Source organism: Trichoplusia ni, chromosome 4, assembly GCF_003590095.1.
Source record: "Trichoplusia ni isolate ovarian cell line Hi5 chromosome 4, tn1, whole genome shotgun sequence".
Lineage (NCBI taxonomy): Eukaryota > Metazoa > Arthropoda > Insecta > Lepidoptera > Noctuidae > Trichoplusia > Trichoplusia ni.
This window is the reverse complement of record NC_039481.1, coordinates 17,713,929-17,736,183: the sequence shown is the minus strand read 5'-3', so window position 1 is coordinate 17,736,183 and position 22,255 is coordinate 17,713,929. Positions and strand designations below refer to the sequence as shown.

The window sequence follows — 22,255 nt, the reverse complement described above, 5'->3', positions numbered from 1 at the left end:
TCCAGATATGTGGAATTAATTACATCTTTGTCAGTTTAATTTTTTTTTAATCTTTTAAAGTAAGAATGTGAAATAGAGACGCCGCTCTACGCATTATATTGCGCTCTCGCTTACACAACGTTATGTAAGATTTTAAATTTTCACATTGATTCATAATCGTCATTATAAATCGTTTCAGAAACTCAAGACCGTTACGAAACGCGATTATACGACTCCTCTGAGCGCCAAAGAACATTAATTGGTGATATTAATTTAATTCAAAAACGATTAATTTAAGTTTGGATAAGAATTAAGTAGTTAAATAAAATTATTAATTGTCAAAAAGTAGGTATTAAGTTATATCTTATGAGACTGGTAAACGAAAGAATCGACGCGTTTTGAAAGGGATAAGAAGGAGGATTTTTATTAACAAAGGATCATTAAGATCACCCGAAAATAGTGAGCAAGTAGTAATACATTGCTGTTCCGCACAGTTGTACTTAAAAAGATGTATGCTTTCGCCGGCAATGTATGACAACTTAAGCGATATGAACGAAATTACGTTTAAATTTTCACTCTGCTGCTAATTAAAGAGTTTCAGGGACGGGCCATTGCTTTTCTATATTTTTAAATTCAGTATACACACGCACTGTGATAGCCTATAAATAAATGTAACTTAATCTTAGGTAAACAATGTATCTTGCATAAAGACTAACTGACATTGAGAACTAAATTTTTAAATAAATTACTTTGACGACTAAATTTTATCAAATTTAGCGCAATTTAGCTTTTTTTTTAGTTTTTATGCAAACTAGGTACTGTAAATGTAATAATATTTAGTTTTAAAAATATTTTATTTTATGTTAACGAAATGTTTTATTGTTAAATCCATATGTATTTTAGGTTAAAACATTATTTTATTGTAAAATTAATAGAATTCCTTTTTAAAATTAATTATTAATATAATTGTAATTTTTAGTTATAATATAATAATTTGTTATTTAATTATTAAAATGCTTTTAGTTTTAAAATTAAATTATAACCTAAAATACATATCTATTATGACAAAAAAAATACGTAAACGAAGTACAAGCGTTTGTTAATGTATAAAAAAAAAACTAATGTCATTCTTGTTGTTAATGTTATAAAAATGTAATTGACAATTCTTTTGTAATAAATATTTTAACATTTAGATTTGTTTTACTCAGCAAAGAAACTGTGTTTTTATTTTTTTATTTTATTTTAATATTGAAACAAACAGATATTATATATAAACAATTACAATCATAATAAACTACACATAATCCAAAACAGTTTCCACACTGGGAAGTTGGGAAGAAAAAATACCAAAAGATAATATTACCAGTAATATACTTGAACTAATTATAGTTTTTTACCCAATTGTGTAGGCTGGTATATTTTCCATATAAAATGTTTACGCATTAATAATGAAAACCTAAAGAACTTTCTTAATTTTCATGTTCTGAAGAATTTTTAACAGCATTAACCAAAAAAATCTGTTAAAATACGATGCAAATATCATAAGCATAGATTGGTGTGCATTCAGCATTTAGCTATATGCACGACCTTGGTGAAGTCATCGCATGCAAATAAATATTAATTCAATCTTCGAATAGATAACCTGTGGGTTATCACGTCGATGCATTGTACGGTCAGACTGTCAGCATAATTAGAGGAATATTTTATTATACTAATATTACTATGTTCGACGATGTATCTCCCTCTGCTGGTCAGTAGTCTTAGCACTCTCAGCCTTTTATAAGTCATCTACCACAACGCGAGTTGGCGTTTTCAGATATTTTAAATCCAGTTTTTGTTACTAGGCAAGATAACTCTGTCAAGTAGTTCATTTAACTATGAAAAGGTCATGTTGGTACTTTGCTTGCGTTAAGATCTAACTGCAAGATTTTAATTTAAAATTAACTCCTTTTCAGATTGGTTGGTTTATTTTATGTGTATTAAATATGTTTGGGTGGTGTTTGAGCTCTATGACAATATTAAAGCAGCATAAAAAATAAGTTAGGAGATAAGTGTCCAACAATGGGTTATTCGAGGCTGATGATGAAAAGGTCTAGATACCTAATAATTTACTAAAGCAATTTTCTAAATGACTTTTCATTTAGAAAATTGCTTGCCATCCCTCCATTCTGCATATTTTCACAACAACGCGCGCGGGAAAGTCCATAATAATAATTTCCACATTAATTGATATATTTACACTACTGTCTTTACGTCAGATCTAGCTTAACCTGTTACAGATAGCGCAATTTATATCAAACTCTCGGCTAGATCGAACTTATATGAACATATTAAAATAAAATGTTTTTATTTAAGTTATTTATTTTTATGTTGTCAGTACTGTTTTGTTGTGCTACTTGTGAGGTAAGTTCACTTCCTTGTTTGTTATTAAGTATTTGATTAGTGTATGCAGTGTGGTCCTAGGCTGGAAATAGGCTAGCCTATCTTAGAGGAAATATCTATGATGGATGGTAGAAGTGTGAATGACGTAGGTAGTCAGAATCGAGCTACAGTAGTATGTAGAGAATGTTCAAAAGGCCTCTCTTTTAGTGCTTTAGCCACTCCAAAGTGTATACTTCTCTCGGTAATGGTCAGATGATGACTTCTTTTATCAATTAAAGTTCTAAATTGGCTAAAAGATGAACTGCACAGGGTCGCAAATGCACCAAAAACGAATACATGTAAAAAATAATGGTACTCCAGATAATAATGAATACATTTGCCAAACTGTTTCAATCGACTTTCGCAGCCAAAAAATGAAACACAACCCTCAACAAAATCATTGATCCACAAATTTGAGACTGACGCCACGTCATCGAGGACCCAGCAGGAGTACGACAGGAACCAGATGCGGAGCTGGGCTGACGCGTTCCAGGTCCAGAGGCTGGAGGCCTGCGTGCAGTACCGCCTGCAGATGATCAAGCATCAGGAGCATAACTTTAAGAGTGATCGGAATTCTAAGGTGAAGAACCGTCGTTAATATTACATTTAACATTTTACATTAAAACGCAAAGCTTGAATTCTATAAGCAGTGATTAAAAACATGTATATCCTATAACCTGGTCTCAAACCTGAATATAGGTACAAAAACTGCATGATACTTGAATACAAATATAGGAGTTATGCAGTTTCTTGCCGGTTCTTCTCCATAAAATGACGATTTGGAACCGTGCACCTAAAGTCAATATTTTAAAGTTTTTAAAGTACCTGGAAAACGGCCTACTTCACAACATAAAAACGATTTTGAGATGTGGTAATAAGTCCCTTGGTCCTAGAACAAGCAAAATACTATCCAAACTGAAATACAACAGTCTAAGCATTAAGTAATTATATTATTAAAAACACAATGACATATATCTGCTATATCCTTATTTCAGTGGAACGACTGCCTATACGCACACAGGAACGATACGAGACAGGCTGCCACGCAGTACTACAGCAGCGAGCAGCAGTGCCTCAGACAAGCCGCGTCCGAGGATACGGAGCAGAGGGAAAACGTGGAGCTGTGGGAAAAACAGGTAGCTAATCCCTACTTATTTTTAATATATGAATGTGAAAGTAAGTTTGTTCGTTACGCTTTCACGCGAAAGCTACGCTACCGATAATCATTAAACTGTGTCCACACACTCTTGGGGGTATTGGAGTAAAATAAGATACTTTTAATTAAGAAAAAATGATGATAAAAGTTTTCCGTATCCATAAATCCAGAAAAATGGCAAAAACATAACTGTTGTTGTAATGTTTCCGGGAACAGAAATATTACATTTAGATATGAATAGTTCAACGGTCTAACGGTAATAGACATAGTGTGTCATAGACATTCTTGGTGATAAGGTATCCTTTAATCATAGCTATAAAACCGTAAAAACTACTGTATAGTATAGTAACCTTCATTACTAGCACTATAGAGATAGCCAAAGGGCAAAGACTGCACATCAGATCTTAAAAAGTTATTTTTTGTTTTAGATCGCTCATTGGAGGAAAGGGTACAGGTATATTATTAATCTGTGTCGGGACGAGAATCCTGAAAACAAACGGTCGGCTGAGCAGTGCGTGGTTAATTATGTAAGTAAGACATTTTTTATTAGATAACCAACTTTACTTTAGACAAGTCTGGATCATCCTTTACTTTAGTTTCTCAAATTCTCCTGTTAATTTTGCTGCGCTATCTAACCACCTGGGGTGTAGAGCAGTGTAAGTACTACAAACAATAACTTTCGCGGGCAGCAACAGCACTCAAATTAATGTAGTACAACTATCGGAGCTCGCAGCATCTTCCACTCTTGCTACATGGTTAATCCCACTACAATATCCATAACCGCATATTACTTCCACTGCAATAAGTTACATTTCATTGTATACCATGTGATATCCATTTCAATATTTATTTACTTTCTCTCAAAAAACAGATGCAGAACGATAAGTTCGACGAGCTTATCCACCGCCTTCTCCAATTGAAACAGGTGGCTATGTCCAGCCTGCAGGATTACTACAGGAGTTCTCAGACCAGTCTAGAAAGCTGCCTGAAGACCTGCCTGTCAGAATACCTGGACAGAGTCAGAGCCATCATGAGTGTCCTCAATAAATGCTACAGTATTACATGATTGTGATTTTTTGTATGTATCCTTTAAACGTCACTTGAAATCATTTTTTTTACGCTTGTTTTGACAGCACGGCTAGCCAAATGGTTGAGGTCGCCAAGCCAAACCCACTGAGCGCGACGCGTCGCGGGTTCGATTCTCGTGTAGGACAAGCATTTGTGTGATCCTCGAATGCTTGTCCTGAGTCTGAGTCTGAGTTGTATGTTTGCAAAATTTCCCGCGACACAAGGATTAAATTCCTTAGTGCGAGAGTTATAAAAAAAACCACGTCAAGAGCCTGGAGTTGGAATATGTATCGGAGTTTCACCGACTAAAGATACCCCGGTGTCTAGTGCCTAAGCCAGTCAATAACCTTTTAAACGGCTCATTCGCCACACACATGTGTAAATCTCAAATCACGTCAAGTTGACGACATTCATGTCGCAAAATATAAAGCTCTCAAATATCAAACACACAGATGTGTCATCATAATATGATGTGATATCTGTATGATGATCATATCACGTGATACATCACAAAATATTTAAATTTTAAAAACTTTAACATAAAGTTTGCCGCTCTAGGATACTTTAGGTCAAGGAAAACTCATCAATTTCGATAGAAAATCTCTTTATTATTCTTTCGTTGTTAAATAATACTTGAAGGTATAAAAATATATATTTACATGTTGGTACTTAACTTATGACTATTTGTTTACAATTTGTTACTGAAATTATTAAGAGGATCACACATCGAAGATAAATATACTTAAATAATTTAATATTTGAATGAAAATTCTTGAAAACAACATAACTTACCTAGACATTTTTATTGTATCTTTTTGTATTCAAAAGATATACAAACAACTTAGTCTCCGCTTCCTAAATACTTTGGTTATACTATTCAAGAAAACAAATATGATAAAAGTTCAATAGGTCTTGCGAATGACTAAGAAAATCTTTATCATACATACTAACAATTTCTAAACTGTGATGTTACAATAGGACATTAACAACAGCTCATTCAAATTCCTTAAAAAACCACGTGATTACAATACCTACTTTTTTAAATCATTCAAAATGTTTGTTAAGTGCTATGCATTTCCTAAGAGGCATGGGAGCTGTGAAACTAAATTGAGGCAATAACAAGATACGAACTCCTTCGTAAAATGCCAAACCTATCTCACCGCTTACATAGATCATTACTAACATGCGCTCCTAGTTTATCATTCCCTTTGCGTAATACACACATACTTTTTATTGAAAGTAAATCCAATTTCTTAAAATGTCTAAAAAAACGTTGTGAATTACTACTCGCAGAAGAGTAAATATAAAAATTAAAAAACGTGTATAAGGTTCTGCTTATTTCATAGGAAACCTGTCAGCACAACCACTATAAGTAGTTATTTGTTTTTTTTTTTGTGAAACAGTACAAAAATCTCTTAATTATGCGCCTGCGCCATTTTTAAATCTACACAACGTAGATATAAATATATATTGTCTTTAATGGTCCCCGAAGCTTTAATTATTTAATTTAGAGTAATGTCTTAAAATATTGTATATTTGTACAATATGTAATTTACAATATATTTATATGGCAATATGTGTAATACCTATATCAAAAATAGGTAGTATTGCACACATACTCAAGAAAGTTAGCGAAAATAATTTAGTTTAAAAACTAGAATAAACTAAAGATTGGCTAAGATATAATGAGATTCAACACGGTTCTAAAGTATAAATATTACAGAAATATAATCTTAGAAATGGTATTTCTTAGTTCCCTCATGTACGGGGCAATCGCAAGACTCAAACAGCCGACAATTCAATCTCCTTCGACGCATCTTTATTAGTTTCTTGATGGAGTATAGAGTCGTTAAGAATCGTCATCAGTATAAGGCAAGCAGAATAGTACATGTATTGTATTTTGTGACGTTCAAAAAGTGCTACTTGGTAGACTATTTTGACTTTTAATCCATCGAAGATTTGCGTTGCCCCGCTTTTGAGAATCTACTGGATTTCAAGCTTTTTCGTTTTGGGTACTTACGTGACAGATACAAGGCAGAAAAATAAAGGTCGTTAAGATTCATAAATGGTGCACGAGTATTTGTTTAGCAATTTGATCAGGAAATTTATATTTTCGTTAGACGAACAAAGTTTACTGATCTGACAAAACCTTGGGCAGCATCGCAAGGCGTAACCAGTCTTCATATAAATACTCTTAAACCCAAAACAAAAATACTTGTACTATATAACATTATAGTGATATAACATAATAATTTGTTTCTAACTCACATAACTGGACGTTGTCAATGTATTATACAGAAGTTTTGAATATAAAATGGTAACAAAAATATATAAGTCATATTTTCAAACAGTCTTACATGAATTCACAATAATTACTCATTTTGTAACATCTTACTCAAATTGTAACATTTGGTTACAACGCGAGTATCAATGTTACATTACAAGTAAAATGGGTTTGTTTATAATACATTGCCAACATGCACTAACTTGTTACCGTATATTTACAATTATCTTCATATTTATAAAACAAACACCATATTATTATTACGTATCTGTAACAAAAAAAAAACACCACTTTAATGATGATATAGATCTCAATGCTTTATTATGAATTAAATGGCTTTTTAAGAGAAAATATATTTTACTAAGAGATATTCGGTATTATATTGAGTACTTACCATCAGAGTACTCCCAACCCTGAGGGTCTGGGCGGAGGCTCAGGCGTGTCTGGTGACGGCGGCTTGAATGTACTGCCCTGTAACAAAACACATGATATTACATAAAACACATATTATCATTTAAATTAAGTTTACGTATGTGAATGGTTATCCCGGTAACTAGAAAGTACTATAAAGTTACGTTACGTTACTAGTTTACGTGTATATTTTTGTCATGTAAGGCACAAAACGCAATCTCATAATATATGTTTTGTGGAGGCTCATGAATAAAGACCGGGCTTGGGTTCGAGATTCGTCGGATCTCTGGATAGCCGAGTGATTGAGGTCACCACGCCAAACCCACTGAGCGCGTCGTGTCGCGGTTTCGATCCCCGCGAAGGACTACCATTTGTGTGATTGAGTCTGTGTGTCTTTGTGCATTAATGTTTGTGAGATCCCCGTAACACAAGGATTAAAAATCCTTATAGCGGAAGTCGTTAAAAAAATAGTTTTTTTTTTGGCCTCCTACTATATTGCCGTGATCGTTCCAAATAACTACGTATGAGTAAACTGTAATAATATCATTTACGTAGTTACCTGAAATCCTAGAGCAGCTTCTAGTGGTGTGGGCGAGTCTCCGCCGAGCGTGGCGTAGTCCCCAAACCGCTCGGTCGTGCGACTACCTTGTATCGTCGCGTATGTGTTGTCCGTCTGTAAAAAACCATTTTAATAAATATACTGCTCAAGTATATACGCGTGTTTTACATTTAATTATTTAGAAAGTCAATTAAGAGTTTTCTTGCACATGTTTGATGACTTTAGTCCTTTGTATCTGTAGCTGAATCCTTGCACTACAGTTTTTTGTCAACACTCTAAATTGATGGTTGAAAGCAAACTGACACACGGTAGAGCTATTTTTATTAACTCAAAATTCACCTCAGGTCCTTTCACTCTAATAGAACCATAAGTATGTCTAGATAACGTAAGTTAACGTATACTTATTTTATCTAATATATGTATAACATTCTCGGGTCTCGGTGTACGTAATTCAACACAGCTCAACCGATTTTCGTAAAATTTTGTGTGCGTAATTGTATAGGCCTGAGAATCAGACAACATCTATGTTTAATATCTCATTTTTTGTATGGCCAAGCAACCTTTGCTAGGACAGCTAGTTTATCTATATAAATGATTTCTTACCGGCGCCGGTTCAGCTGGCGGCTGTTCGTTCTGGTCTCCGAACACGTTCATGGTGAGCTCCTGCTCCTCATAGGGCCGTAGCTTGGTCTCCAGCCACAGCGGGTTCTCAGTTGTGGACAGTTCCTCCAAGATCCGCCGCCTGGCTAGACTGTCTCCTTTACTGGATTGGAGGGACGGCGGTGGTATTACCCTGTATAATAGACAACTTATTAGGTAAATGATTCCACAAGTATGCTAAAATGAACTTTATTGCAAAGATGGAAGAGTCGCTATTTGAATAGCAGGTGTTATCGCGAATTAAACTATCCTTTTCCCTATTGTGGTTATGGTATCAAAATAAAAAAATAAAAAAGTTTGTCTATGGTCAGTCTGCACTGAATAACCAAACGTGTTTGCATTAGAGGTTATGGGCCTCCACAGTTTTTTGAAAATATAGTGTTTTATCATATATTTCTGGACACGGTTGTGTTGTGCAAGATGTCAACAAACTACTTAGCCAGTGTGCCTAAACTGAAAGGCAGAGAGAATTACGATGAGTGGACATTTGCAGTTGAAAATGTGCTCGTATTGGAAGGCATGTTACATTGTATTCGGCCGGTGGTTGAAAAAGACATAAAACTCGAAGACGACGCGAAGGCGCGGGCCAAATTATGCCTGACTATTGACCCGGCTTTATATGTGCATATCAAGAAGACAACGACTTCGAAAGAGTTGTGGGATAAGCTTAAATCTCTGTTCGACGACTCAGGTTTTTCGAGGAAGATATCGTTATTACGCCACTTGATATCAATACGCCGAGAAAATTGCGAAAATATGACCAGCTACGTGACTCAAATCGTAGAGACATCTCAACGGTTAAGTGGAACCGGTTTCGAAATAACCGATCAGTGGGTTGGGTCGCTGATGCTTGCAGGACTACCAGAAAGATTTTCACCGATGATCATGGCCATCGAACACTCAGGTATCGCAATTACGGCTGACGTCATCAAAACAAAGCTGTTAGATTCTGAGCCGTTAGAATTGATGGGGGCGACTTCAAAAGAAACGCAGAATACTGAAGCGGCGTTTGCATCGAAATGGGGGAAACCAAAACCCCGACATGGCAACACCAATCAGAGCGGAAATGGCGGGAAGTCAACGACAAATGTCAAAATGACAAGTGGAAGTGCTGGGAGTGGAAACAAAAATATAACCTGCTACAAATGTAAAACCCCGGGTCATTATCGTAATCAGTGCCCTATGTTAGAAAAGACAAATAAAAATAAGTCGTCAAATGCATTTAGTGCTGTTTTCTTAAGTGCTAAATATAATAAAGACGAGTGGTACGTGGATTCCGGAGCCAGTGTGCACATGACAGCAGTCTCAAGTTGGTTGCAAGAAGTCTCAAGTCCACAGACATGCCCCGAGATTATGATAGCAAATCATACGAAACTCCAAGTTACGTGCAAAGGAAATGTTCAAATATCAACTCAAAAAGGCTATGATATAACAATCAAAGATGTTCTATGTGTTCCAAGCCTGACTACAAACTTACTGTCAGTAAGTCAATTGATTAAAAACAATAACAGTGTTTCTTTCTCAGACAGTCAGTGTATAATATACAATGCAAAGAAGGAATTGGTGGCTGTTGCTAACCTAATTGACGGTGTGTATAAATTGGATTTACAGAGTACACCAGTGACTAGATGTTTGCTTGTCAGAAATAGTGCTTTGTTATGGCATAGAAGATTGGGACACATAAACACTAAAGACTTGAATATCATGAAGAATGGCGCTGTGGAAGGTGTCAACTATACAGATACTGATGAAGTGACAAAATCTAATTGTGTGGTTTGTTGTGAAGGCAAGCAAACCCGTTTACCATTCCCTACAGGCACAAGAGCTGCAACGGTACTGGAAATTATACATGCCGATGTTTGTGGGCCTATGGAAACAAAATCTATTGGAATGTCAAGGTACTTTCTTCTTTTTGTCGATGACTATAGTCGCATGTCATTCGTGTACTTCATGAAAGAAAAGAATGAGGTATTCAAATACTTCAGAGAATTCAAAGCCATGGTGGAGAATCAGAAAAATGTCAATATTAAAACTTTACGAACAGATAATGGTGGAGAGTTTTGTTCTAAGGCAATTGAAGATTTTTTGAAATCATTTGGTATTATACATCAAAAAACAAATTCTTATACGCCAGAGCAAAATGGCATGGCCGAGCGTAATAATCGAAGTATAGTTGAGAAAGCAAGATGTTTGCTGTTCGATGCTAAGCTAGATAAAAGTTTTTGGGCAGAAGCAGTATCTACAGCAGTGTACTTGAAAAATAGATCTATAGCATCCGGCCTCAATGGCAAAACTCCATATGAGGTGTGGTATGGAAAGAAACCCATTCTGAATCATATACGTCTCTTTGGCAGTCCAGTCATGGTGCATGTTCCAAAAGAGAGGAGAACCAAATGGGATAAGAAAGCTCGGCAGCACATTCTTGTTGGTTATTCAGAGCAGGTAAAGGGCTACAGAATATATGATCTTGTCAAAAACCAGGTTACTACAAGCCGAGATGTAGTAGTGATGGAGACAACAGAGCCAGAAGGAGTATCCACAAATAATGATACCATATGGTGCGTGGAGGAAGTACGGCCTGTCCCTGGAGTAAATGATCGTTCCGTGGGGGAATCTGAATGTCTAGAACGATCAGAATCAGATACTGAAGAAAACTGTAACAGTGAATCATCACAGCTGTCATTCTATGAAGCTGATGTGGATGAAACTTATGTTCCTGAATCCCCATCAACAAGCAGCAGTTTAGTTGAGGAGCCAGAATCTGTCTTGGACCGTCCTAAGAGGGAAAGACGGAAGCCTGAAAGATATAACGCAGTGAGCTGGTTAGCCACTGCAGATTCTGAGCTGACAGTTTCTGAAGCATTGAGAAGTATTGAAGGTGTGCAATGGAGAAAGGCAATGGATGAGGAGATAGAATCATTTCGGAAAAATGACGTTTTTGAGCTTGTTGATGCTCCAAAAGGAGTTACCATAGTGAAGAGTCGGTGGGTCTTTAAAAGGAAAGTCAAGAGTGATAATGAAGTGCAATACCGTGCCAGAATAGTTGCTAAAGGTTTTACCCAAAAATTTGGTTTGGACTATGATGAAACATTCTCACCAGTAGTGCGACATTCTACATTAAGATTATTATTTGCACTAAGTGTCAAACTAGGGTTGAACATTACTCAGTTAGATGTTAAAACTGCTTATTTAAATGGTCATTTGAAAGAGGAAATTTACATGAGTGCTCCTGAAGGGTTTATGTCTGAAACATCAGGGAAAGTCCTCAAACTGAAAAAGGCAGTATATGGATTAAAACAATCCGCTTTAGTTTGGTATGAGAGAGTTAGAGATGTGTTACATAAAAATTATTTTAAGAGTTGTAAACAAGAGCCATGTTTATTTACAAAGATGTCCAAAGATGTAAAAGTTATAATAGCATTATATGTAGATGATTTCCTGATTTTTTCAAATTGTGAGTCTGAAAGCGAGAAGTTAAAATGTATTTTAAATTCAGCATTTGAAATTAAAGACTTAGGGCAGGTTAAGCACTATCTAGGTATGAATATTAGTGTTCACAAAACTTGTAATAACCATGAGATAACTGTAGATCAACAACAGTACATAGAAGAATTATTACGAAAATTTAATATGAGTCATTGTAAAACAGCTGATACACCTATAGAAAGTAAATTAAATATAACAAAAGCAGAAAAATGTACAGAGGGAATTAGCTATCAAAAACTTTTGGGTTGTCTTATGTATTTGGCTGTCATGACAAGACCTGATATTGCATACTCTGTTAGTTATCTAAGTCAATTTAATACTAGCTACAATGTTGAACATTGGAACTATGCTAAAAGGGTTCTCAGGTACTTAAAAAAGACTAAAATGTATTGCTTAAAGTTTAGTAGTCAAGGGGAGAGCCTACATGGTTATGTTGATGCTGATTGGGCGAGTGACAGTCTAGATAGAAAGTCTTACAGTGGATTTTGTTTTGTAATGTCAGGGACAGTTGTTTCATGGCAAAGTAGGAAGCAGAAGGTTACAGCCTTATCCAGCACAGAGGCTGAATATGTTGCGCTCTCTGAAGCTTGCAGGGAGGCGATATATCTAAGACAACTATTGTATGAATTAACTGGGTCTTTGTTGACAATTGAGTTAAATTGTGACAACCAAAGTGCGTTAAAGATAGCTACAAACCAACAATGTCATAATAGAACTAAACATATTGATGTTAAATATCATTTTGTTAGGGAGACTATTAAGAGTGGAAAAGTAGAGGTAAATTATTTATCCACAAATGAAATGCCAGCAGATATGCTGACTAAAGGGCTATCTACAGTTAAACATCATAAGTTTATGGAAAAATTAGGCATTTTAAAATTGTAATGCAACTGAGTTTTTTTTTGTGTTTTATGTTTAGTTTATTTTGATAAGTGGGGGTATTGTGGTTATGGTATCAAAATAAAAAAATAAAAAAGTTTGTCTATGGTCAGTCTGCACTGAATAACCAAACGTGTTTGCATTAGATTCCCAACTATGTTGGGGTCGACTTCCAGTACTACCGGTTGCAGCTAAGTATCAGTGTTACAAGAAGCGACTGCCTATCTGACCTCTTCGACCCAGTTACCTGAGCAACACGATACCTCTTAATTAGACAGGTTGTCAGACTTTTTAGCTTCTGGCTAACCTTAACGACTGTCAAGGATATGATAATTACAGTCGAGACCACAAATTAACGTGCCTTAAGTAAAACAGGAACTGATTATGACATTGATGGTCACCCATCCACAGACGGACCGTATCAAGCGTAGTGTAACCTGTGATCGATCCACTTTTGCAGTTATAGCTTAGCCTTGAGCTTTAGCTCGACTTACCAATGTTTAAGACATGCGCACACGACGATGAATGTGACGATGCCAGTGAATAGCACAATAAGTAACGCTATTAAAGCCGCTAGAGCTGGATCGAAACTGTCTGGAGCTGTAACAATATTATAGTTAAAATGATGATATAGGTAAGATATACTCGTAACATTTGCCAAACAACTATTCTACGGTGATAATGCTTTTTATGATTTGTTGCGTTGATGTAGCTATAGAAGCACCAGAATTCTATTAGGTCGGTTGTCATGTTAGTAAAAAATATCTATTGTACGATCACTATTCTTAAAACCATTGATTTTTTTTTGCTGTCAGGAGTAGAATTAATGGACCAGAGAAAAAGCCTTGCTCTTTTTTTTTCATCCTTATTAGTGGTATCTTAAGCTTCCAGCAAGAAAGTACAATTATGTACCCAGTTCACGTAAATAAGTTTTTTTGTACAATATTGTTAACAGTCCCAGCATGCTATGCTGTAGTTTGTTCTTTCATCATCAGCCAGAACACTTGGGAAGCGGTAAAAGATTTAAAATACGGGGTGCTTTTTATATAAATGAATACTTTGACGTTCAAAAAGTGCTACTTTGTACCGTAACTTGAATAAAAATATTTACTTTTTAAGTATTCCATACCTGTGGACGCCGCACTGGCCGCTATGAGTGTCTCCACGCCGTACTCCTGGTACACATCCTTCAGCTCGTCGTACTTCGAGTCGATCGCTTCTAGAACCTTCTCCACGGGTAATACTTGGTAGGTTTTCGGGTCTACCGCGTGGAGGTGGATTTCGCACCTGAATAAAATATTTCGTTTTTAATTTTTGATAATACTATGTAACTATATTCAATTACACGCCATTTTAATGTTGGTTACGATGATTTTACATAAAAATAGAATTACTATTAGAATTTACTGTACGGATAGCTTCCATGATTGAGGTCGAAAAGCCAAAACCACTGAGCGCGACGTGCCCCTTATTCGATCCCTGCGTAAAACAAGCATTTTTGTGATCCACGAATGCTTATCTTAAGTCTGGGTGTCTTTGTGCATGTGATTTGAATGTTTGTAAAACCTACTGCGGCACAAGGATTCGAGTCGATTATAAAAAAAAATGTCATTTGTGGATCACACAAACAATTAATTCTATACGGTAATCCAATCTGTAGTTAGTATAACATACGGTAATATAATTTTTATCAAATATAGTCAAGTTGAACTTATACCGATATCCAGCAATCTGTTAGACCGGTAATTCGGCAAAGAACATACTGCAATAGACGGGCGCACAAGAATTTTAGTATAGATACGGACGCATTGATATCACCTTGATATTTACCATAAACTTAGGTACGTAGTTACGTAGGTGTAAGTGTGCACACTTAATAAAATTTTAATTTCTTTGCATTGTTCGATTCATATAGTATAGAGCATCTCTCAAAGTCCCTTTCACCGTTGGAAGTCTGAACGACACCTAGATTTACAATCGGTATACAGGCAGTGTCCTCACCAGTCGTCGTACTTGGTGTCGGCCTGCACGAGCGGCAGACGGCGGCCCGGCACCAGCAGCGCGGCCGCCGCGCCCGCCAGCCGCCGCGCCGCGCCCGGCCCGGCCGCCGCGCAGCTGCGGGACACCACCATGCGCAGCAGGGACGAGCGGTCTATTATCCATACCTAGGGATGGGAACAATGGTATTTATTAGCTTCTTTAAATGGAGAAGTGTGGTAAATAAATATTTCTAGAAAGTTACAGAGGTAAATTTCCGTGGCACTTGAATGTCATCTCCTTTTAAATTAAAAAAAAAAGAGAAAGTAAAGAAAACAAAACAGTAACAATAAATGCGGAATACTATAAATGCATTAACACAAGAGCTCAATAAAACTGAAACTCAAAAGAATAGGAGGAAATCCGTGATACAAGCGTGTAACACTGAAGTGTCATGTAATAAATTTGATGATTGAACAAGATTAGTTAGAATTTCACATTATGAATGTTAGTTCCCGTGGCATGATTTTCGATTTGCAGCGAGCGCTCCCGAGGGCAACAGCTAGTACTTACGTATACTTGTGCTTTGGCCTGTCGATGCGGCGGCGCTAGCTCCTGTGCGATGATGTCCAACACGAACCGATCCTGGTTGTACTCTGCCATGTAGTGAGCTGTTGTCAGTACACCTAAAATAATAGAGATTGATGAATAGCTTATGCCAATAATGAGTTCTATTAGGAAGTCGTCGATAGCAATTGGTTTGATAAAGACCGGCAACGTTGTGGAGTTCATTGATCAACATCTCTGAATATTTAAAACTAAAGTTCAATCAAAATTATAACCATCTAATTTGCGAATATCCTTGCATATTTCAAACTATACGTACTACTATAACTACACTTACTTAGCTCTAAAATAAGCGAACAGGACGAAAAAAATGCCAATAATTGTAAAGTATCGACGAAAATTCCAACTTTTTTCGCAAATTCCCAACAGCAGTAATATCTCACCATCCTGACTGATATTGAAGGGCGACGGCACGACGCTCCCACTAGACTGCGAGGCTCCAAACTTGTACAAGTTTGAGGCTGCCACCATGTACACCAGGGTGCCATTCTCCTCTAAGTCAGGGTCCTCTGCTATCACCGGGATGATGGGCTCGTTGATGCGGGCCGTGTGTTTTATCCCTGGGAGGGGAAGGAAACACTGTTAGATCGGATATTATACTGCGTTTCGAAACACAATTGGCTGACGTTGTCGTGATTGAAGGGGACCCGAAGTATGTTCTGCCTCAAGTGGAACTAAGCCATTGGATTTAATCAGACACCTGTTGTCTTAGCTTTGTATTATATTACGGGATAAATTAGATAGCCAGTAAAACCTGGCACGAAAAAGCTTAAACCTCTTCACCGTTTCTTCTCACGCAGCGAAAGCACTCGGGAATCGATGACCGGTGGGTGATTCTGAATACTATCCATTGTAATTTGGCATTCGAAAATTACTACGTAGCCGAATTTATTTATTTGAATTGCAAGGCTTGCATTACTTTGTAAACGACGAGGTTTGAGTCTAGCATTATTATCAGGTTTAACATTTTACACACTGTATTAACATAATTTGAACTCAACACACAAAATTTTACTTCTTCCAAACTCACCAGCATAATACACCTTCTCCTGGAACTTGGGCTCGTTATCGTTCTCATCCAGCACCTTGACCCGCACGACGCTGACGCTGGGCTCCTGGCCGTCCGTCGCGTTGTCGATCGTGTTCAGTATGGCGGCCGCGTGTTCTAGGATGGGGTTGTTGCTCGCGTATACAGTGAATGTGTAGTCTGATTGCTTTTCCCTGTCAATTGAATTGTTGTGGTCAAAAAATTTGGTGTTTTTTTTATAATTGATAACGTGTGAAGGGTTTAAACTTTGTGAAAATATCATATTGTGGATAAGGGCGGTTCCTGGCACGAAGGGTTAACAGCAATCCAACTGCAAAGTGCAGTTTGAATGCAGTTGAGACGGCTGCAAAACAAAACGTGCAATTCAATTGCTATCGATCCGTCTATCTAGAGCCTTAACTCTGCTACCTATTTTCAAATGAAGTCAAAATAATTTGCTTTTAGTTACTCTACAAACTCTTACCAGTACATGACAAATATCCATAGCAAGAACAATTTGTATTCGAGAATTTACCTTCTTTATTCAATGAATTTGTTTCTTCCCGTGTACAAAAACGATACTCCACACATTATCTAGGTTCCTATAAGTGCTCTATAAAGTCTCACCTATCAAAGCTGACGTTAGCCCGGATGACTCCCTGGGTCCTGTCGACAGTGAAGGCGCCCTCCTGGTTGCCCTCCAGCACGTGGTAGTACACCTTGCCGTTGTCGCCGGAGTCCTTGTCTGTAGCCTTCACCGTGCCTAAAGGGTGAGATTGAGGTTGTAGTGACAATGTGTGGAATTAGGACGGCGTTTATGAGTGATGTTTTTTGAAAAATCTATATAGAGAAGTAGTAAGTTAGTTAATAAATAATTGTGGATTAAAAAAAGTTCGTTGATTTTTCATAGTAATAAAGCATTATAATGATAGTTCTAGTCAATATGTAAGGGTATCCTTTTCAGTCACATGTTAAAATTATCTTCGTTTAGCACAACAATCAGTATTAAGTACATAACTTATTTTTTTAAAAACGTGCTTTACAAATTGTTTGTTACCAACCTAAGCTGACTAACCATGTGTTCTTCATAAAATTTTCTATACCTTTATCTTGCACTCACCAACAATAACTCCTGGCAACAAGTTCTCCCGGATGCTAAACTGGTAGAGAGGTGATGAGAACTTCGGAGTGTTATCATCATCATCAGCTAAGACCACGGTCAGCAGTCGCAGGCTCTCGAACTGCGCAGGAGTGCCGTTATCCACTGCGGCTATTACAAGCTGTAGAGAAATATTGTCGAAATTAGTCTGACGATCTAGCCAACATCGGATAGAAGAAAAAATGTAGTGGTTTTTGTTACTTCGACAACTCAGCCAAGGTTGTTTTGGACTGTGTTTGCATAGAAAAGTATTTGTTGCACTGGCTTATAATAAAAACGTTTGACTTTGAGACATTTCTTCTAAACAAACTTAAACTTCAACAACTTAAGAAGCGTCGAGACATCTCAAATAAAAAGAAACTTGATTGATTATTAATTTCAGTCCAACATATTCAAAAGTCAAAATCAGTACTATATCGCATTCTGTCACATGACAAAATCATTTCTAAAAATTCACAGGCATACCAAAAAACGCAGTATCATCAGTAAGAAATCAACCAATCATCTTCACCTGATACTCAGCCATATGCTCTCTATCCAGGAAGGTCTTGGTCCTCAGCTCGCCGCTGTCCGGGTCAAGGCTGAACTCGGGAGTCTCGCCCACGTTCTGGTTGTCCACCTTCAGGTAATAAGACACCCGGCCGTTCTCACCGCTGTCCTCATCAGTAGCCTTTATTACTGTTATTAAGTAGTCAGCTTGGGCTGCGTTCTGGGGAAATTGTGATTTTCGTTGTTAAATGATGTAACGGTTTCACGAGTATTTTTCAAGGGTTTGTCGACTTGTTTCGGACGCAATTGGAATCTTTAATTATGCGATGATACGGTGGTGGGGTTTCGAGTCGAACTTATTTATACGATTTTATAGATAATTTCATCTTTATATCGCAGGGTTTTCAAATGTGTTCAATTTACATTCACAAGTTTACCTAGACTTAGGCTAAAACATAACTTGTGCGATTCCAATGCAAAGTGCTGCATGAGCATATTATTATGAAAGGTTCAAATTGTACCGTATGTATGTACGTTATGACCTTCATACCAACAATAGGCAACAATTTTTTAACTTCTTGTTCTCATAACCAAGTACTTGTTATAAATTGCCTAGATTAAAAAGTTATCCAGCTTCAACCAGTATTACTTGACGGAACCTTCCTAGCCCTGCTTCAGAACCTCATATAAACTTTAGACATATAAAACACTCAACAAAATCCTTCCGTTTCTATATTCACCTCGGGTATCTCCAACTGCCTCTGCTCGGGTGGGGGATGTGTGAACACGGGACTGTGTCTGTTAACACTGAGCACAGATATGTCCACTCTGGCGGTGTCCACGTGTGGGCCTGCGCCGGCCTCGTCGGTAGCGGCTACCGTGAGGTGGTAGGACGTGTTCCCGGTCACCGGCTTCGCGGGGTATATGATACCGTTGGAGGGATCTACTGTGAATACTCCTGGAATTATCAAAAGTTGTTAATAATATGTGTTGTGTGAGTGTTAAAGGTATTTTTGATGATGTGGAAGCGAGATGCTGTTATAGGAGAATACATTTTTGTTCCCACGTTTTTATAAGCTCACTTTCTTGTTTGTCGTTCCAGTTGGATTTTTGCAACTCAATTTTGAGGCACTTTCCGATAAGCTAGCAGACTGAAATTATCAGGGTAGCTTCAATCCCGATGAAAATGCAATTTACAACTATAAAAACTGTCAAAATTTTATAAAATCTTACATTAAAGACCGTGGGTATTTAGATTTTTTAAATCTATTAATTATTTTGTCTCTTTTAAACGATGGGATAGATTTCCTTCTTTAAGAATAACAGTGGTTTAACAGGGCCTGGTTAAATTCTGTCAAGTCGGGCTACGTGATTTAGGCGAGAGCGACGTGTAAGTTAATTTTTTTTGCCGAATTATGATGAAGCTGACTAAGCATAATACGATCAGTCCGATTAATTGATAAACTCACTAAATATTAATACGTACTAATTTACGATGGTACTCAAGTAAGAAGTGAACCTCTTAATGGAATAGTTTATTCAGTAAATAGATTTAATGTTACCACATTTACCTGTCAAATTCTTGCTTCTAACCTATCTCTCGTTGCCTTACCTGGTTCACTCTGCTCCACAATCCTATACTCTATCTTCCCGTTGAGCCCCTCGTCCTTATCATCAGCCAACACCTGCAGGATCGCGGCGGGGGGGTTCAGCTGCAGGTTCTCAGCAATCGTGCTCTTGTACACCTTCTGACTGAAGACTGGTGAATGGTCGTTTATGTCTTGGATTTTTATGTGGACCTGTGGAAGCAGTTGTTTTTGTTGTCAAATAAAGTCTTTAGCTGGAGTCTATAACATTAGTTAATACAAATTGTCTTCTTTTGAAAAATGAATAAATTGACACGTGTAAAAAAACATGATTTCTGTTATAGTATTAATAGCTGTTGCCCGCGGGCCCGCTTCACATAAAATCGGGACATAAACCATGTCTGTGTACCAAGTTTCGTCTTAATCCGTTCAGGGGTTTTTGCGTGAAAGAGATTTTATTAGGAGGATTGTATACAGCACGGATTTGTACTCAATTAGAATCCTCCGTTTCACAATGGCTAATAAACAAAAACATTTTCCATGTTACAAAAGTTCAATCAAGAAACGAATCATCAAGCAACAATACTTACAGGCACACTAGTAGTCCGCCTGACATGCGCAGGCGCATGGTCGGCAGCGACCGCTCGCAGCCAGATGTCGGTGGTCACCTCGCGGTCAATGTTCCCGTCAGCCACGGTGATGACGCCGGTGATGGGGTCGATGGTGAATAGTGATGACAGGTTGCCGGACAAACTGTACGTGATCTCGCCAAATTCGCCTGTTCAGAATTTATTAAATACATGATCTTTGAGAGGACTTAGGGACTGCATCAGTTTATACGCTTTACTCGCATTTTAAAATTGTCTGGACTTAAAGAAGACTGCGACCCCTGAGTTTGTATCAACATTCCTTTTCAGGGTAGTCAGATAGGAAATCTCGACTCCAGCGTTCTCAAAAAGACATGTAAAAGTGATGATATATCCTACTTGCAGAATAAATCATTATTCCATTATCATTAACATAGCTTAATCCGAAACTCGTGGCTAAGCTATATCTGCCTAAGTGAATCGATCACAGGTTAAGCTACGCTTGACGCGGTTGGTCCCTAGATAGGTGACTATCTTTGTCATGTCTAGTTGAGAGGAAGGCACGTTAAATTGTGGGCTCTGGCTGTTATTCATACAGCTTTGACAGTCGTTACAGGTGGTCAGAAGCTTGCAAGTCTAACAACCAGTCTAACAAAGGGGTATCGTGTTGCCCAGGTAACTGGGTTGTGGTCAGATAAACCCGTTAGACTGGAAGTTGACACCATCATAGTTGGGAAAAGCTATGATGGTGATGATGATGATAACATACCTTCATCCTTATCCACAGCAGTAACAGTGAGCACACTAGTCCCGACAGGCGAGTGTTCAGGCACGGCCGCATCGTAAGCACTGGCCGCGAACACCGGCTCCTCATCATTCACATTGACGATGTGCACTGTGACCCCCGCTGAGGTGCTCAGTTGAGGGACGCCCGAGTCGTACGCGATTAGAGTGAAGTTTATAGAGTGGACCTTCTCGTAGTCGATTCGTTGAGAGGTTTTTACAAGGCCTGTGGATTGAGAATGTTGGTTTTGGAAAGGTATAGCAAAAGGGTGATGGTAGTCAAAATAATAAGCAGAATTGGTTTTGGTTGTGTGGGTAAAGGGTGATTATAAGAATAATAAAAATAAGATTAAGTGTCGGACTGAAGTTTTCGTACAAATCATACAGAGATGTTTCTTGTATCTTTAAGATTTTTATTTATTTCATATCTAAATCTACGGATCTGAAAGTTAATTTGTAAAACAATATTCGGTTATAAACAGCCCATTGCTGGGCAAGACGCTTATTCTATAGATATAGTTTAGGCTTTGATAAAAAGAAAAAAAAAACATTTAGATAACAGGAATAACTAAACGCATCTGCATCCCAAAAACAGTGTGTATTATTAAGAAAATAGTTTATATATCATTATTAACATACCAGTAACATTATCAATTTCGAAGTAAGGGCTGGGGGGGTGTATGACAATAGCAGCGATGGGTCCGTCAGCGTCAGTCGCGGAGAAGGTGGCGAGCGGTGACCCTGGGGGCTGGTCCTCCGGCAGGCTCTCCAGGTACGAGGGCTGGGTGAATACTGGCGCGTGCCGGTTCACATCCACCAGGGTTATGATCAGCTCACCTACATGGAGAAGGGAATTAAGATGCTTGATAGTAATGATTTGATTGATTGAATGCTGTTGAACCTTAACTAAATTAATATTGAAATGAATTGAACGTCTGAACTATTACGTCTATTTTCATTCTTCCAAGTTTTAAATTCATTTTAATTAATATGTTAGTTTTTGGTTACTAACAAACATTAAATCATTCCATTAAATGTGACCTTAAGAAAAACATGTAGAAACAAACTCAGGGGTCTTTTTGACAATGTTATCAGTCCCCAGACATTTGTTTACTTA

The 22,255-nt window shown here is 37.4% G+C and overlaps 2 protein-coding genes across 2 annotated transcripts in view; one reads left to right on the top strand and one right to left on the bottom strand.

Annotated features, from left to right (window-relative positions):
* The first annotated feature begins 1,457 nt into the window (after window positions 1-1,457).
* LOC113493216 lies at window positions 1,458-4,622 on the top strand. Its single transcript, XM_026871083.1, has 5 exons — window positions 1,458-2,382; window positions 2,768-2,980; window positions 3,396-3,576; window positions 3,985-4,010; window positions 4,428-4,622. The coding sequence occupies exons 1-5, from the start codon at window positions 2,320-2,322 to the stop codon at window positions 4,620-4,622; spliced, it is 678 nt and encodes a 225-aa protein (XP_026726884.1). The 5' UTR covers window positions 1,458-2,319.
* Window positions 4,623-6,188: 1,566 nt separating this feature from the next.
* LOC113493375 (cadherin-87A) overlaps window positions 6,189-22,255 on the bottom strand; it is a 55,479-nt gene continuing 39,412 nt past the window's right edge. Inside the window, exons 20-37 of the mRNA XM_026871326.1 lie at window positions 21,778-21,975; window positions 21,125-21,364; window positions 20,359-20,546; window positions 19,795-19,981; window positions 18,923-19,140; window positions 18,205-18,402; window positions 17,655-17,814; window positions 17,162-17,297; window positions 16,538-16,728; window positions 15,891-16,067; window positions 15,454-15,566; window positions 14,905-15,068; window positions 14,033-14,190; window positions 13,398-13,503; window positions 8,482-8,671; window positions 7,879-7,992; window positions 7,303-7,379; window positions 6,189-7,176 (exon numbers count right to left, since the gene is read on the bottom strand). Coding sequence (XP_026727127.1) covers window positions 7,305-7,379; window positions 7,879-7,992; window positions 8,482-8,671; window positions 13,398-13,503; window positions 14,033-14,190; window positions 14,905-15,068; window positions 15,454-15,566; window positions 15,891-16,067; window positions 16,538-16,728; window positions 17,162-17,297; window positions 17,655-17,814; window positions 18,205-18,402; window positions 18,923-19,140; window positions 19,795-19,981; window positions 20,359-20,546; window positions 21,125-21,364; window positions 21,778-21,975 — 2,813 coding nt within the window. The 3' untranslated portion in view covers window positions 6,189-7,176; window positions 7,303-7,304. The remainder of the gene's footprint in view (window positions 7,177-7,302; window positions 7,380-7,878; window positions 7,993-8,481; window positions 8,672-13,397; window positions 13,504-14,032; window positions 14,191-14,904; window positions 15,069-15,453; window positions 15,567-15,890; window positions 16,068-16,537; window positions 16,729-17,161; window positions 17,298-17,654; window positions 17,815-18,204; window positions 18,403-18,922; window positions 19,141-19,794; window positions 19,982-20,358; window positions 20,547-21,124; window positions 21,365-21,777; window positions 21,976-22,255) is intronic.